Source organism: Marmota marmota, unplaced genomic scaffold (genome assembly GCF_001458135.2).
Source record: "Marmota marmota marmota unplaced genomic scaffold, marMar, whole genome shotgun sequence".
NCBI classification, from domain to species: domain Eukaryota; kingdom Metazoa; phylum Chordata; class Mammalia; order Rodentia; family Sciuridae; genus Marmota; species Marmota marmota.
In genome coordinates, this window is record NW_026000051.1 from 3100540 (window position 1) to 3115699 (window position 15160).

Below are 15160 nucleotides of genomic sequence, written 5' to 3' on the forward strand. Positions count from 1 at the left end.
GCTCTTTCCCTAGCTCACACACCTTGACAGGGCAGAAGTGAGGCCTGAGTCAGGCCCTTTCAGTTCTAGAAGCCTGGCAGCCCCTTCCCAGCAGTTCCCAGGTGCCATGGAGCCCCTGACCACCCTGGGCCTCTGTGCCTGGTTGCTGCCTGAGCACTTGCTACCAAGTCCTGAGCCTCAGTGTCAGGCCTAAAAGACCCAAGAGGTGGCCCCCCGAGGCCCCTGCCTGGCTGGGCGCTATGCCCGTGCAGGCACGTGCATGTGGGGAGAGGCTGTGGCCTTCCTTGAATTCCCAGGAGGACTGTGATCCCAGCACCCTGGTTCTACAGAGGGACACATTGAGGCCCAGAGTGGGGTTGGAACTTGGCAATGCTGTGAAGGTCCTTGACCCTGGAGGATTGGGGCCTTCCTCCTCCTCTTCCTGATCCCTCTCCACCCCCCAGTTCACGGAGGAGAAGTTTGGACAGGCCGAGAAGACCGAGCTTGATGCCCACTTTGAAAACCTTCTGGCGCGGGCAGACAGCACCAAGAACTGGACGGAGAGGATCCTGAGGCAGACAGAGGTGCTGCTGCAGCCCAACCCCAGTGAGTGGGCGCCGGGGGAGGGGAGGGCAGCGGGGGGCATAGGCTGTGGGGGCGCTTGGTGAAAACGAGGCAGGAGGCTTGGCATTGGGCTGCAGGACATTCCCTGGGGCAGTGGAACTGTCAGGTGTGGCACAGAGGAGGTGAAATGCCTGGCAACTAAAGCCCCTGTGGGAGAAGGTGCAGGCAGAACCCGAGCTTGTGAGCCAGACCCAGAGATGGGAAGGGCTGCCCAGCCACACCACAGGCCAGGAATGGCTGGGGCTGAGTGCAGGGGAACCTGGGGAGAGAAGTGGCTTTTGGGTGACGTGCGTATGCACCTGTTGTCTGCTGTGTAGCCAGCTGCAGTGTCTGAGAGCTACTGGGGGCCAGACCATGTTAATAGATCCTGTGTTCATGAGGGGATGTGCACAGGCTTTGGCTTGCACCCCCCACCCCTCCGCCCCAGCTGTGTGACCTCAGGCAGGCATGCTGTGTCTCTGAGCCTTGGCTGCTTCCTCTGTGGAGTTAGGGGTTGATGGAAGCAGTTGTGCAGTCAGAGGTGGGCACCCAGGCTGGGCACTCCTGTGGGCAGGGCCTGGCCTGGGCCTGTCTGTCCCTGTGGCTTTCTTCTTTGGGCTTGGACCGGTGAGCCCTGTGGCTTTGGCTGCTGCTTCCCCACAGGTGCCCGAGTGGAGGAGTTCCTATATGAGAAGCTGGACAGAAAGGTCCCCTCACGAGTCACCAACGGGGAGCTGCTGGCTCAGTACATGGCGGAGGCGGCCAGCGAGCTGGGGCCCACCACTCCCTATGGTGAGCAGCCCCACCAGGGCCGGGCTCCTGGGCTTCCCCATCTCACCTTCCCTCTTTCCCTCCCTCCCTNCCTTCCTTTTTAAAAAATTATGCATTCCACGTGTAAGAACCGCCATCCCTGCAAAGACGATAGAGTAGAAAGTGAGACCCTCCCTCAGCCTCCTTTGGTTTGTGTGAATTTATTTTTTTATTGTTTTGGCACTGGGGACTGAGCCCAGGGCCACTCTGCCACTGAGCTAATTCCCTAGCCCATGGTCCCATTTAAAAAAAAATTGAGTCAGGGTTTTACTAAGTTGTCCAGACTGATCTCCAACTTGTGATCCTCCTGCCTCAGCTTCCCAAATGGCTGGAATTATAGGAGTGTGCCCTGCATCCAGCTTCATTTTAATTTTTGTTGTTGTTGTTGTTGTATCTTCTTCTTCTTTTTTTTTTTTTAAGAGATAGTATCCTTTAAAAGAAAAAAAAAAACTTTATTTTTATGTGGTGCCGAGGATCAAACCCAGTGCCTCACACATGCGAGGCAAGCGCTCTACCTCTGAGCCATTGTCCTGGCCCTGTTGTTGTATGGTTAACATTTTTTTTTTTTTAAAGAGAGAGAGGAGAGGGAGGGGGAGAGAGAGAGAGAATTTTTTAATGTTTATTTTTTTTAGTTTTCGGCAGACACAACATCTCTGTTTGTATGTGGTGCTGAGGATCGAACCCGGGCCACACGCATGCCAGGCGAGCGCGCTACCGCTTGAGCCACATCCCCAGCCCTTGGTTAACATTTTTAAAAAGCTCCATTCCTTAATTCTGTGTATTACAATATGTGTTTTAATTTATCACAGTCTTCTTCAGAATAATCCTCTAATCCCAGCAGAATAAGAAAACTTTGCTACAGTATAACTTCGTCCTCCCTTCCTTCCTGCTATGATTGTCAGAGGTGTTGGTGTCTATATTACAAGCCCAACGGTAGTTCATAGCTATATTTTTATGCAGTTATCCTAAAATTAGCTGGGCACTGTGGTGCACGCCTGTAATCCCAGCGGCTTCAGAGGCTGAGGCAGGAGGATCTCAAGTTCAAAGCCAGCCTCAGCAACTAAGCAAGGCCCTAAGCAACTCAGTGAAACCCTGACCCTAAATAAAATACAAAATAGGGCTCAGTGGGCAAGTGCCCTGAGTTTAATCCCTGGTACCAGAAAAAAAAAAAAAAACATCAGTTAAGGGAGGAAAGAGAACTGTCTGCCTGGATGCTGTTTTTTATACTTTAGGATTGCCTTTCCTGTGCTCCTTTTTTTTTTTTTTTTTTTTTTAAGTTGTAGATGGACACAATATCTTTATTTTGTTTTTGTTTTTACTTGGTGCTGGAGATCAGACCCAGTGTCTCCCGAATGCTAGGCGAGTGCTCCACCACTGAGCCCCAGCCCCAGCCCCAGCCCATTTTATGTTTTATTTTGGGACAGGGTCTCACTAAATCATTGAGGCTGGCTTCTAATTTGCAGTCCTCCTGTATCAGCCTCTGGAATTGCTGGGATCACAGGTGTGCTCCGCTGTGCCCGCTCTTTATGGATATTCTTTATTTGCTGAGTCATTGTCATCATGATTTCCTTGAATTCTTTCAACATGATTCTTTCTTGAAAAGAATCTAAAGTGCCTGCTAAGGCTAGCATCTGCTTCCCTAGAGAATGTCTTATTCTTTTTTCTCCCTGCGTCTTTATAAGTCTCATAGTTTTTTTTATTATTATTATTTTTATTGTTGTTGTTGTTGTTTTAGACAATAGCTCTGGATTCTGGTACCCCTGGGGGTTGTTGCTGTTTGTTTGTTTAAAGACTTGTTTGAGGTACTTGTTTAAAGAATCTATGAAGTGTGTAGCTACTAATGTTTCTGCATCCCAGAAACATTTTTAAAATAGTAGTTCATAACTACTGAAATTTTTTTTTTTTTTTTTTTAATACCAGGGATTGAACCCAGAGGCACTTAACCACTGAGCCACATCCTCAGCCCTTTTTTGGTATCAGAGACAGGGTCTTGCTGAGTTGCTTAGGGTTTTCTTAGTTGCTGAAGCTGGCTTTGAACTCACAATCCTTCTGCCTCAGCCTCTGGACAGGCGTGCGCCACCGCACCTGGCTATTCTTTATACTTTTGAGCTTGGCCTTGAGGATTGCTCCTGGATCAGCATGTAATAGTGATCAGGCAGTGATTGCTCAGAGGTTGAGCCATGAAGACAGGCAGTAAGTGTGAGTGGGGTGGGGCATGTTCTGAGGTCAACAGTGAACAGTCTGCCCCATTTTTATTCTGGGAATGTGCAAGGCCGCTGTTCTCCAGGGTGAGCGAGTGCATAGCTGGAGTTCTCCGTCTCTCCTGAGCATGCTGCAGGTGTGCGCAGCCTGTCAAGACTCACTTTGTGTCCTGGGTCTCCTGTTAAATCTCTGGCAGGTGTGGGGCTTGTTCCCACCCACATCACAGTGCCAGGGGACCCGCTGCAGGTCTTTCCTCAGCACGGTTGTGATCAATGTGGTTGTGATTGCTGCAGATTCCAGCAGCGTCCCAAGGGCCCTCTGGGCTTCCAGCCCAACCAAGTCAGCCGCTCCTACAGCAGAGCTGGGGCTTGTGGCTCGCTCCCACCCTGGCAGAGCCACACGCATTCTCACTGGGTGCACTAGTTTTGAATCGATGCTCTTTAGTTGGTTTGTTGATGCCAAGGATTGAACTCAGGGGCATTCGCCCACTGAGCCACACCCCCAGCCCTGTTGTGTATTTTATTTAGAGACAGGGTCTCACTGAGTTACTTAGCGCCTTGCTTTTGCTGAGGCTGGCCTCACACTTTTGATCTTCCTGTCTCGGCCTCTGGAGCTGCTGGGATTCAGGCGTGCACCACTGCGCCTGGCTTTTGTCTTTGATCAGTTTCCGGAGCCTGGAAATGGATTTTTTTTTTCCTTGGTACCAGGGATTGGGATTGAACCCAGGGGCGCTTAACCACTGAGCCACATCCCCAGCCCTTTTCCATATTTTATTTAGAGACAGAGTCTTGCTAAGTTGCTTAGGGCCTCAATAAGTTGCTGAGGCTGGCTTTGAACTCTCCATCCTCCTGCCTCAGCCTCTCGAGCCACTGGGATTGCAGATGTGTGCCACCGTGCCTGGTGTTGGAGGTGGATGATTTTTACAGTTGTTTCCAATTAATGTCACCTTTTGGGGGAGAGTGTGACTGGTCTAGCTCCTCTCTCTGGTTCTGGAAGTCGTCTTCCCAAGCTTTTTTTTTTTTTTTTTTGTATTGGGGATTGAACCAGGGGCACTCTACTAGTGAACCACATAAAAAGGGCCACATTCCTGGCCTTTTTAAAATTTTATTTGAAACAAGAGTCTCACTAAGTTGCTGAGGCTGGCCTTGAACTGCTCTCCGAGTCACTGGGCTCAAAGGTATGTGCCACCATGTTCAGCCCCCCAATCTCTTTAATGGCTCTGGTATTTGTTTTTGGGATGTCCCAATGTTTGTCCTCCTGCCCCCCCCCCCCCTTGATGGCTCTGTAGGTCTCTGCCAGGCAGACTGCTCTGCTCTGGGTCCTCAGGTCTCTCCTTGAGCTCCCCCTGCACCTGGGGGCAGAGTAGCCTGGGCCCGGCCTGATCCCCACCCGCCACTGCTTTCCCCAGGGAAGACGCTCCTCATGGTGTCTGAAGCGGAGAAGCGCCTGGGGGCTGCGGAGAGGGATTTCATTCACACGGCCTCCATCAGCTTCCTCACACCCCTGCGCAACTTCCTGGAAGGGGACTGGAAGACAATTTCGGTGAGGGGCCTGGGACCACTGTCCTTCCTGGCAGCCCACAGCCCCTGCTCAGAACTCTGCACGGGCTCCCGGCCGTGCGGAGGGCCAGGACCCCGTGGTCTCCAGGGTTGACTCCTGTAGGCTGAGGGAGCTGCCATCTTGGGCCCCAGTTTCCTTGTCTCCCTCGCAGCTCACGGACCAGTCTTGCCGTGGCCGAGCGTCTCCCAGGGCTGGCCGGGGCCTCACTGTTCCCTGTTCCCACCCTGCAGAAGGAACGGCGCCTCCTCCAGAACCGGCGCCTGGACCTGGATGCCTGCAAGGCGCGTCTGAAGAAGGCCAAGGCGGCAGAAGCCAAGGCCTCGGTAGGTGCCCACCTCCCGCCAGCCTGGTTGGAGCCGCGGAGGGGCATGGGGGAACTTGGTGTCAGCATGAGCCTTCTCCCTGTCCTGGCTGGGGCTGGACTCCGCGGCTGTTCAAGTCAAGTCCTTCTCCCGCCCCATGGGAGCCCTGATGGTCCTAGGGCAGATGATTATGGGTTGAGTGGACCAGCAGTGCCCCACCTGGGCACAGGCTGTACCTCACGGCCTCCCCAGACAGCCAGCTGGAGTTTCTCGCATGCCCTGCCCGCCGGATGCTCGGCCCTGTGTCCCTGGCTCTGTGTCCCTGGCTCCGCCTGGGCATGGCTCCCCTACTAACTCTCTACCTGCTGCTTGAGTGCTGGTCCAGGGTTCCCTGTGCCTGGCTCCCCACAGTGCTGTGGAGCACACCAAAATTGGACAGCCCACCTGCTCAGGGGCTGTCTGAGGGACAGGACCTGTCTGAGGGATAGGGCCTGGGCCTCCCTGCTGGCTACCAATGGGATCTGGCATGGAGACCTGGGCTGACTGGGCTAGGCAAGGAGTGGGAACTGGGCCTGAGAACAGGTACGCTCTTGGCCTGCCAGGCACCTGGGGGTGCAGGGGACCTAATGGCTACCTCGAGCCCTGAGGAAGGTACTCCTGGGCCCAGGGCTAGGGACACTGCCACTCATGGGTCCCCAGGCTCTCAGCCAAGGAAGGCCAGGCCTAACACGGGTGAGAGTCCAGGTGGGCTCACAGCTGCCTGAGCCAAACCTTACTTGTGTTCCCCTCCTACAGTGTGGCCGTGGCGCCCTGGGCGCAGGCAGGTCTGCAGCACCTCTGGTGACAACCAAGGGAGGTCTTAGCTCAGCTGGGTGCAGAGTCCAGAGTGGAGGCAGGGGGCTCCGTGACTCTGGTCTTGAAGAGTGACCTGTGGCTTTTGGGATGACCTCTTCTAAATCACCTGAGCCGGACAGCCTCTCTCTGTCACTCTGGGCTGGACAACCTCATGCCAGAACGAACTCTTCCTCCACTGGCCAAGCCAGAGGAGCCTGTCCTTAGGGCAGTGGTGTGACTTCTCCCCTCAGTGGGCCCCAGTTAGGCCAGAAAGGAGCAGCATCTCAGAGGCCTCAAGTCCCTGGAAAAAACACACACACACACACACACACACACACACACACACACACACGACTTCTGCGTGCACCCTTCTGCCTGTCCACCTGGTGTCCCCCCTGGGGCCGGGGCCTGCTCCCGCCTGCTCTGTGGACTCACTAACTCTTTGTTTTTGTTCCTTTCTGTTCTGCTTTGGGTAACTTGGCTCAGTGTGAGGGAGATGTGAGTATACCTGTCCCCATGCCGTGCTGCTTCTGGCCCGCCTGTCTTGCCCTCGGGCCCCAGTGCTGTAGCCAGCCCAGGGCATATCCTTGGGCGTTTTGCAATCAGCTGGTCTCTCCGCCAATGCCTCTGCAGGATGCGGAGTCTCTGGTTGGGGGGTGCAGGTGTTGCAGCCTGCAAGGCAGCTTTTTGCAAATGTTGAAAGCCTGTCACTCTGTCCATCTCTGCATCCATATGTTCACCCTCATTGTGGGGGAGGGTCCTGGCCCCCAATACAGGAGCCAGAGGCGTGGTGTGCAAACACTCTGGGAGGGGGAAGCTATGGCAGGGGTGGGCTGTGTGTAGGGGACTGTGGGTCTGACTGGGCCTCTGAGTGCCACTGCAGTCCAGGGAGGAGGGGCGAGGCCCAGACTGGTTTGCAAGGACTGTGACGGCATAACGGTATCTGCAGACTGTCTCCTTGCCCGCCCCATCTCTGCTGGGCTCCCCAGCACACTCACCCGCCAGGTTCTTATCTGGACTCACCCAGCTATAAACCCACCTCATCTCCAGTGGGTTGGAGTGGGTACAAGGGAATATGTGGGGCTTTTGTCTGTATCCTCCTGTCCCCAGGGCCAGGGCCTCTGGCATCTCCTTGTGGGAGACTCTGGGGCAGCCTCCTGGCCTCGACCCAGCCCTGACCCAGGGTGACCCTTCCCCCCCATGAACTCTGTTCCCCGCCAGACGGTGCCTGACTTTCAGGAGACTAGACCTCGTAATTACATTCTCTCAGCCAGCGCCTCTGCGGTAAGCGCCCCCCACCCCTCGGCCTCCTCTCCCCCCACAGCCCTGCCACTGGCCCTGACTGCACAGGAACCAGGAGCCAGCAGGTGAGGCAGGGTGCTGCTCACATGGTCAGGCCATCCTGGCAGACTGGGGGAGACAAAGGTCAAAGCAACAGGGAAGAAGCAGCCCCTGCCTCTGCCCATGGCTGGCCCCAGTGACCAGTGACCATGTCACTAGATTTGCTTCTCCCTGCAAAATGCTGAAGATAGCAGCTTTGTCAGCTGCACTGGGCCACCCGGTGAGCTGAGGACACCCTCATCCCATCTCTAGGAGGTCTGAGTGTCTGCCTGCCCCCACCTCCCTTGAAGAGGCGCCCCTGCCCCCCAGTTGCCTTCACATTTCTAAATGTGAGGGGGGCCCAGGCCTGTCTTACCCAGCTCCACACGCTCTCAGGCAGTGGCACTAGGTTTGTGTGGCACACCTGCTAAGTGACCTGAGGCACAAGGAGGTCCCTGGAGAGAGTCAGGGGGACCAGAGGCTTGAACTTTGTCTTGGGGTCTCGTGCAGCTCTGAGCAAGATGGTGGTTGCCAGTCCAGCAGGAGCGAGGTCCACTCCCCTCGTGCCCGTCACAACCGCCCTGCACACCTGCCGCCCTCCTCCAGCTCCCCTGGTTAGGACCCTCCCACACCAGCCGCTGGCCCCCACACTTGTCCTGAGCATGCTGCTGTGTGTTCATGCGGTCATTCCGTGGCTGGGAACTGTCCATTGGGCCGCCCTGGTAGTTTACTTAGATTGACCCCATGCTGGGCCTTCCAGTGTGGCCGTGAGGATGCTCCTCCCTGGTGTGGCCATCTGGTGGCCAGCCTGGTTCGCTCTCTGCCTATCGGTGTTTTTGTCCTGGGTCAGATTTCCACAAGTGGGGGAGAAGTGGGATCTCCTAAATCACGGTGGGGGGAGGGGGGTCTTTCTTCTCTAGACTCTGGATGACACTTCCTGTCCCCCGCCCTGGGCCGAGTGGAAGGAGAAACATCCTGGAGGGTGGCGGCCGCCCTGTTTTTTTCTTTTGCCACTGACCCCCAGTGTGACTCAGGCCCGAGGCTGCCTTTCTCTGCCGGAGGACAGAAAGGTTCTGTGACTGGCCCGGGTCACATGTCCTGCCTCCCAGCCCTCCAGCCTTAGCCAGGAGTCAGGGTGGGGTGGGGACACTTGGTCTCTCTGGAGACCCCCTGTCAGAGTTGGGGGGCTGACACTGTAGGAGAGACACAAGCAGGACGTCCTGGCTGGCTGTCCCCTCCCTGCATGTGGCATGTTAGATGGGCCGATTGTCTGCTCCCTGCCATCCAGCAGGCCTCCCCCAGCCTCAGCTCCTGGTTGAGTGGGTGGGGGAGGCAGAGGGACTGGGTGGCAGGGCTGGTTGCTGGGAGCTGGGGCTGGGCATGGGCTCTGGGTTTGAGCTGTCCCCCTCCTTGGCTGACTGGTGCTGTTGTGGTCTCTGCAGCTTTGGAATGATGAGGTGGACAAGGTGAGTTGGGGTCTGGAGGCTTGTGGGAGGAGGACCAGAGAAGGTGGAGATGGGGGTCTGTGTTTCAGTTTCTGGGCTCTGCCCCACATCCACTGAGGCCACTGGCAGGGGCTGTTTCTTGGCCTCTCTGGGTCCATTTCCCCGTGGGAGACATTCGCTGTGTGGTGCCTAGGGCCTCGCAGCACGAGTAGGCCCTGGAGAGATGTCTGCTGGGTGGATTTTCCCCAGGGAGCTAGGGGAAGGCCTGCCCTGCCGCCACCAAGTGGGCTTCAACTTCTCCAGGGATCAGGGTTCAGTTGAGAAGTCGGGTGGACACAGATGTCTGCGTCCCCAAGGAGTCCAGTGGGTCTGGGAGAGCCAGGGGAAGGCTGGTGGGAGGGATGGTGGCCGATGCTGGTGCTCATGCTGTCACACTCGGCCCCCACTGCCCAGGCTGAACAGGAGCTCCGAGTGGCCCAGACAGAGTTTGACCGGCAGGCAGAAGTGACCCGTCTCCTGCTGGAGGGGATCAGCAGCACCCACGTGAGTTTGCCCCGGTGCCCTGCTGACCGCATCCACCAGTGGCAGCACCTAGACCTTCCTGAGAAGGGTAGCACTGGGACGGTCACAGTGGTGGCTTTGTGCAACAGGCCAGTCCACAGGCTGGGCCTCTCCAGCCTCCCCTGGCAGCACAGGTGGTGGGGGCACGGTCTGTGAGGACAGGGTGGGGATGACCCCGCCCACCACGGGCCTCTCCCCCCAGGTGAACCACCTCCGCTGCCTGCACGAGTTCGTAAAGTCTCAGACAACCTACTACGCGCAGTGCTACCGCCACATGCTGGACTTGCAGAAGCAGCTGGGCAGGTGCGGCTGGGCCCTGAGTCCCAGGGTCCCCTAGCTCCTGGGCCCATCATGGCCCAACTCCTCCAGCTGAAAGACTCCTCCCGTGAGCTCAGAGGGCCTGCAGCTTGGAGCCAGATGGGAGGGCCCAGCCCAGAATCCTGCCTAGTCACCTCCTGTGTGGTGGCAAGCTTCAGGTGGCTGTCCTTGGGGACTGCTGAGTCCCCTGGGGTAAAGAGCAGTTTAGAGAAGGCTTGAAGGGAAAGGGGGTTTAGCAGGGACAAGGGAACAGGGCCATCTCACTCTTCTGCTTGCTTTGCTTTTCTCTTTGTGCTGCCAGCGCCCAGGGTGCCATGTAAGTAGCTGGGGCCAGGAACTGGGAGGGGCCCTGGGTTACCTTGTGGGGCTCCTACAGGGCCCAGATCCTGCTGAGATGCCCCCTCCACTCCAGATTTCCAGGTACCTTTGTGGGCACCACAGAGCCTGCCTCCCCGCCCCTGAGCAGCACGTCACCCACCACCGCTGCGGCCACCATGCCTGTGGTGCCCACTGTGGCCAGCCTGGCCCCTCCGGGAGAGGCAGCACTCTGCCTGGAAGAGGTGGCCCCCTCCGCCAGTGGGACCCGCAAGGCCCGGGTGCTCTATGACTATGAAGCAGCCGACAGCAGTGAACTGGCCCTGCTGGCTGACGAGGTGGGCCTGGTTCTGTAAAGGGGGCAGGTGAGGGCTGTAGTAGGAGCCACTGGAGAACCAAGGCTGGGAGCTGTCTGTGCCACCGTCCCGAGAGTCTCTCGGGGCCCCTGGGGGAAGTGGGGCCTGAGGGGGCAGGTAAGGGGAGGTGGCTTCAGCTCTCCAGGAAACAGCCCTTCTCTGCCATGCCCCCATAGCCAGTAAGATGAACACCCACCACTGGAGGTGTAGGTCCCCTGGGAGATGACAGCTTTTGTCTCCACCTAGCCCTGGGGCCAGTTCTGCCCTTGGCCAGGGCATAAGCTTCCCTGTCTGCTTTCTGCAGCTCATCACCGTCTACAGCCTGCCTGGCATGGACCCTGACTGGCTCATTGGTGAGAGAGGAAACAAGAAGGGCAAGGTCCCTGTCACCTACTTGGAACTTCTCAGTTAAGCAGGCCCTGCCCAGGGCACAGCCCTACCACTTATCTTGTCTGCTGGCGACACAGCTGCTCAGGGTGGAGATATGAAGCCCATTCTGCCCATTCCCCTGGTCATCCAGCTGTGAAGGGAGCCCAGAGGCTGAATGGCCCCAGGCTCCCTGCCAGCCCTGCTTCTGATCTGTGGTTCTGGAGCCCCGGCCCTGCCTGCACTCCCCATGCACCTCAGCCCTCCCAGCTCCCAAAGGAGGGAGGGACACTGTACTCAGCACGGAGGCGGGCCTAAGATGCACCCCTAGGATGCACGGGGGCACCTGTGGCAAGAAGAAAGCACCTGCCAAAGGCCAACAGTGGGACAGCAGTGAAGCAGGCAGGGCTCTGGCAGGGGACAGGGTCAGGCCCAGAGCAGCAGCTGCCCGGTGCTACCCTGTCCCTCCTGCCCAAGCAGCGCGAACCCAGTACGTGGCTGCAACTCACTTCTGCACACACTTTTTAACTGGTATTTTTACTTCTGCCTGTCTGCTTGCTTTCTAGCCAACAGCAAATAATAAATCCTTTGTGTGCAAGTTGCTGAGACTCCTGTTGGTCCACTGCATGGGCAGGGCTGGCCCTGAGGGTGGGGACAGACTCCCCTAGCCCTCCTCTGGGTGGAGGTAGCCTAGAGGGAGCAAGGTGCCATGCTGGCAGGCTGTTCCTAGAGCACTAGGCAGAGGGAAGGGAAAGTCCTTCACAGCCTGCACTCCCACGCAGGGCTGGGTTCTCAGAGCAGTGTGTGGTTCCCACACATTATAGACACAAGGAACATTATTTGTAAGAAAAACTTCCCTAAATTTAGACTGGGAGGCAGGCTGTCGTTGAATTTGCCCGACTACTAAAGCTCAAGTAACCGACAGCTGTGGACCAAGCGTGGAGCCAAGCGCGCACCTGGGAGTCCTGTACCGGGCTCAGCGTTCACACTGTACGGATGAGGGAAAAGGCCAGACAGTCGCCTCATTCCTCAGGTGGCCAAGCAAAGACTCAAACCCAACTCAGCCTGCCCCTGGGGACCTCCAGTGTGCTACCAGCAGGCTTAGCTGCTGGTAATGATGCTGGGGTTTCTGGGGCTGTAATGAGAAGGCGCTGAGCTCCAGAGAGGCGGTGCTCAGTGACAGGCAGCCAGCCCAGCAGGGGCCTGGGCAGACCCAGGCAGGCCAGCAGGGGAGCATCTGATGTCCTGGGAGGACCCCAGCAGAGGAGTGTTGGTGAGTCAACCATCAATGCATCTCCTGCCTTCCACAAGCCACTGCATCACAAGGTGGGTCCCAGGCCAAGGCAGCCTGTCCATGGCTCGAGACCTGGCTTGTCCTCCCGGGGCTTGGAAGGCATGTAGCAGTCAGTTGTCTATAAACAGTATTTTAATATTCGTATAAATAGACCACAGTATTACCAAAAAACTGCAAGAACAGATCATGGAAAACAGACTCAAACACACACACACACAGCCTCCTGTGCTGCCAGCCACCGCCATGGCCAGCCAAGTGCTGTGGGGGAATGCTTGAAGGACAAGACCACCCCTGGGGGGCTTTGGCCAGGAGACCTAAGCACAGCAGACCCCTGGCTCCCCACCCCTGCTGTTGACCTCTTCTTACAAAAATAATGTCAGCAGGTGGGTGTTTGGAGTCGTGCTACTTAGAAGAGGGTGACGGGAGCTGCTCTCATTGGCAGGCAGCAGCCCTCTGCTGTGCTGGGGAAGCGGCAGGCAGGCAGCCCACCACTGTGCTATCTCTGCACATGCCGCACAAAAGCCTGCACCAGCTGGACCAGAGGCTCCTGACTCTCAGGGATGGCTTTAGAGAGGGAGGTAGCCTTGCCCTGGGGTGAGGGCAGGACACCAGCAGCAGGGGAGCTGGGGGCTCCTCGGCGGAAGTAGCGTGAAAGGCTGGAGAGCAGTGTGCTCTACAAAAAAAAAAAAAAAAAAGATGAGGCTCAGTACCCAGGGCCATCATCCCCAACCCTCAGGTGGCTGGCCAGGCAGGGTCCCTTTCCCTCCAAACAGATCCTATATCCATTCATACCAACTCTGAGCTGAGCTCCTGCTTCATCCGCTGTTTGTCCCGTGGGTGCACAGCTGGGTCCCTAAGGTACCGCATTGCCTGGGAGATGAGCAGGTAGAAGCAGTTTTCCATGGTGAACATCAGGAGAGACCTGGGAGGAGGAGCAAGTTGGCAGTGTGGCAGAGGGCCAAGCTGGCAAGTGCGGGTGAGCCACTGAGCCAAGAGAACAGCAGCCATGATTGCCCCAGGCCCTTAGCAAGTCCCAGAAGGTCTTACTTTAATGTTCTGGTCCCTTCTGCCTGTGTGCCAAGCCTCACAGCCTGGGTGAGGGGCTCCTTTTTCTTGTCCAGCTGGAGAAAGAAGCAACCAGTTAAAAAAAAAAACAAAAAAAAACAGCCGCCGCCCTCGGTTTACAAGAGCATCCTTCCTGGCAGGTCCTGCACTAAGCAACTGCACCAGTTACCTCACTGAATCCTCTCAGGTGGGTCCCCTAAAGCTCATTTTAAGACAACAGGCTCAAGGACAGATAACTTGCCCCAGGTCCTGGGAAGTGGTACACTAAGGGGAAGAGCTGGGTGGACAAGGGGCCAGAGTCCTATAGCACCTAACTTACCTCTCCAAGCATGTTGAGGGCCACATTCACTGTGGCCAAGAGGGTCCCAAAGGAGGGGGCCACTTCAGAGTCAAATGTGGGAGTGGTAAAACTCAGGGCAAACAGGAAGTTGTATTCAGCAAGATCCAGGGACTGCAAAGCAAAGAAACAATGCTCCTGGGACCCCACTAAGAGCCGGGTGACTCTCTAGCGCAGCACAGAAGCCTGGAGGATGCCTCAGGGGCCGAGGGTGTGAGGAATGGTGGCTGGTACCTGATCCAGCAGGATCTGGCAGACATCTGGGGTGAAGTGGCGCAGGGCTGCCAGGGTCCTGCTGAGGATCTTGAGAAGGCCATACTGGACTGTGTGCAAGGCTCGCTGCTCTGAGGCCTCTAGGTCAGCAGTGGGCTGTTTAGAGGAGCAGGAGGGGACAGCAGAAGCAGCAGCAGTGGTGGTGGGAGGTCGCTGAACTCTGGGAGCAACAGTTGAGGGGAGGCCATCCCCATTTTTGTTCTGGGAAGAGTCAAGAAATGAAGGGGAGCCCAAGGAGGCCAGGGTGAGCACTGTAGGCAGATGGGCTGGGATTCGTTACCTGTAAGTAATGCTGCAGCATCTTGCGGCTGTGCAGGAGGGAGGTGCAGGCCTGGCACAGGTAACCCAGGTTCACCTGGACACACAGGGTAGGAGTGAGGAATTCTTGGCAGCAGCCCCAGCCAGCTGCCTAGGCCAACCAAACAGGTCTGTCCACGACGCCAGTTCCCTTCAGCACTGGCGCCCACGCCTCACTTAATGTCTCTGTAGCCATTAAGTGTGCCAGAGTGTAGGCCTTGCTTCCCTGCAACCTAGCAGCACACTAGGTACCCTGAAAGGTACCAAGTAATTAAACACAGAAGAACAAAGGGCTCAGGGTGAGGGGTGACATGATCAGGCCAGTCACACAAGCAGAGCCTCTAGAGCCTGTGTTTGTGTCCTGCCCCGCTGCCCACTGCCTGCAACTTCACACCTATTCCTCAGGGTCCTGAACCTGGATCTATCTCAAAGAGCTCAAGTTCTTAACCTACCCACTGCCCTTCACTGTGGAGGGAAAACTTCAGAGTGAGCAACCTAAATGAGCCCTGGGCTCCCAAGCATAAGCTCACACTGGGGATCAGCCTGCAGTTCCCTGGAGAAGCAGAGTCCCTGTCTCTCTGCAACTCCCCAGACTCCTCCAAGAAACCACGCCCGAGGCCCACCTGGATATCACACATGAGCTGAGGCAGGTGGAAGTGCCACTCCTTCCTGAAGTGGGAGAGCTGTAGAATGAAGCCCACGGTGTGGTCCGCCTCCTCCAGGCAGGCCAGGCTTTGCACAGTCCTCACTGCATTAAGGCACTGGAAGGACAGGGGATGGCAGGGGAGGAGAGGACAGTTCAGGGGCCGAATGCAGTGTGCTTACCCACCAACAGAAGGCTAAGTCCTGAGCCACAGCTGAGAAGGCAGCACACAGTGGCCTAGCCTAACAATAAAAGGCTTCTGTCTGAGTAGACCAGAAAC

General features: G+C 56.8%; 2 protein-coding genes across 7 annotated transcripts in view; one reads left to right on the top strand and one right to left on the bottom strand.

Moving 5' to 3' along the window:
• Nucleotides 1–431: 431 nt before the first annotated feature.
• Nucleotides 432–11572, top strand: Sh3glb2 (SH3 domain containing GRB2 like, endophilin B2; the record flags this gene model as incomplete). The annotated part of the gene is made up of 12 exons (XM_048812794.1): nt 432–585; nt 1246–1374; nt 5003–5136; nt 5385–5477; nt 6777–6788; nt 7512–7574; nt 9053–9076; nt 9509–9598; nt 9819–9919; nt 10236–10250; nt 10347–10587; nt 10910–11572. Coding segments are annotated over 12 exons (1164 nt in total), but the record flags the coding sequence as incomplete, so codon positions are not given.
• An 810-nt stretch (nt 11573–12382) lies between these two features.
• Nup188 (nucleoporin 188) overlaps nt 12383–15160 on the bottom strand; it is a 55308-nt gene continuing 52530 nt past the window's right edge. For all 6 annotated transcript variants that reach the window (XM_015497464.2, XM_048812922.1, XM_015497462.2 and 3 more), the window contains 8 exons: nt 14861–14998; nt 14221–14295; nt 13902–14141; nt 13650–13781; nt 13313–13386; nt 13058–13187; nt 12746–12938; nt 12383–12711 (listed from right to left, as the gene is read on the bottom strand). In XM_015497464.2, the coding sequence (XP_015352950.1) occupies nt 12762–12938; nt 13058–13187; nt 13313–13386; nt 13650–13781; nt 13902–14141; nt 14221–14295; nt 14861–14998 (966 nt within the window). In that variant the 3' untranslated portion in view covers nt 12383–12711; nt 12746–12761. The remainder of the gene's footprint in view (nt 12712–12745; nt 12939–13057; nt 13188–13312; nt 13387–13649; nt 13782–13901; nt 14142–14220; nt 14296–14860; nt 14999–15160) is intronic.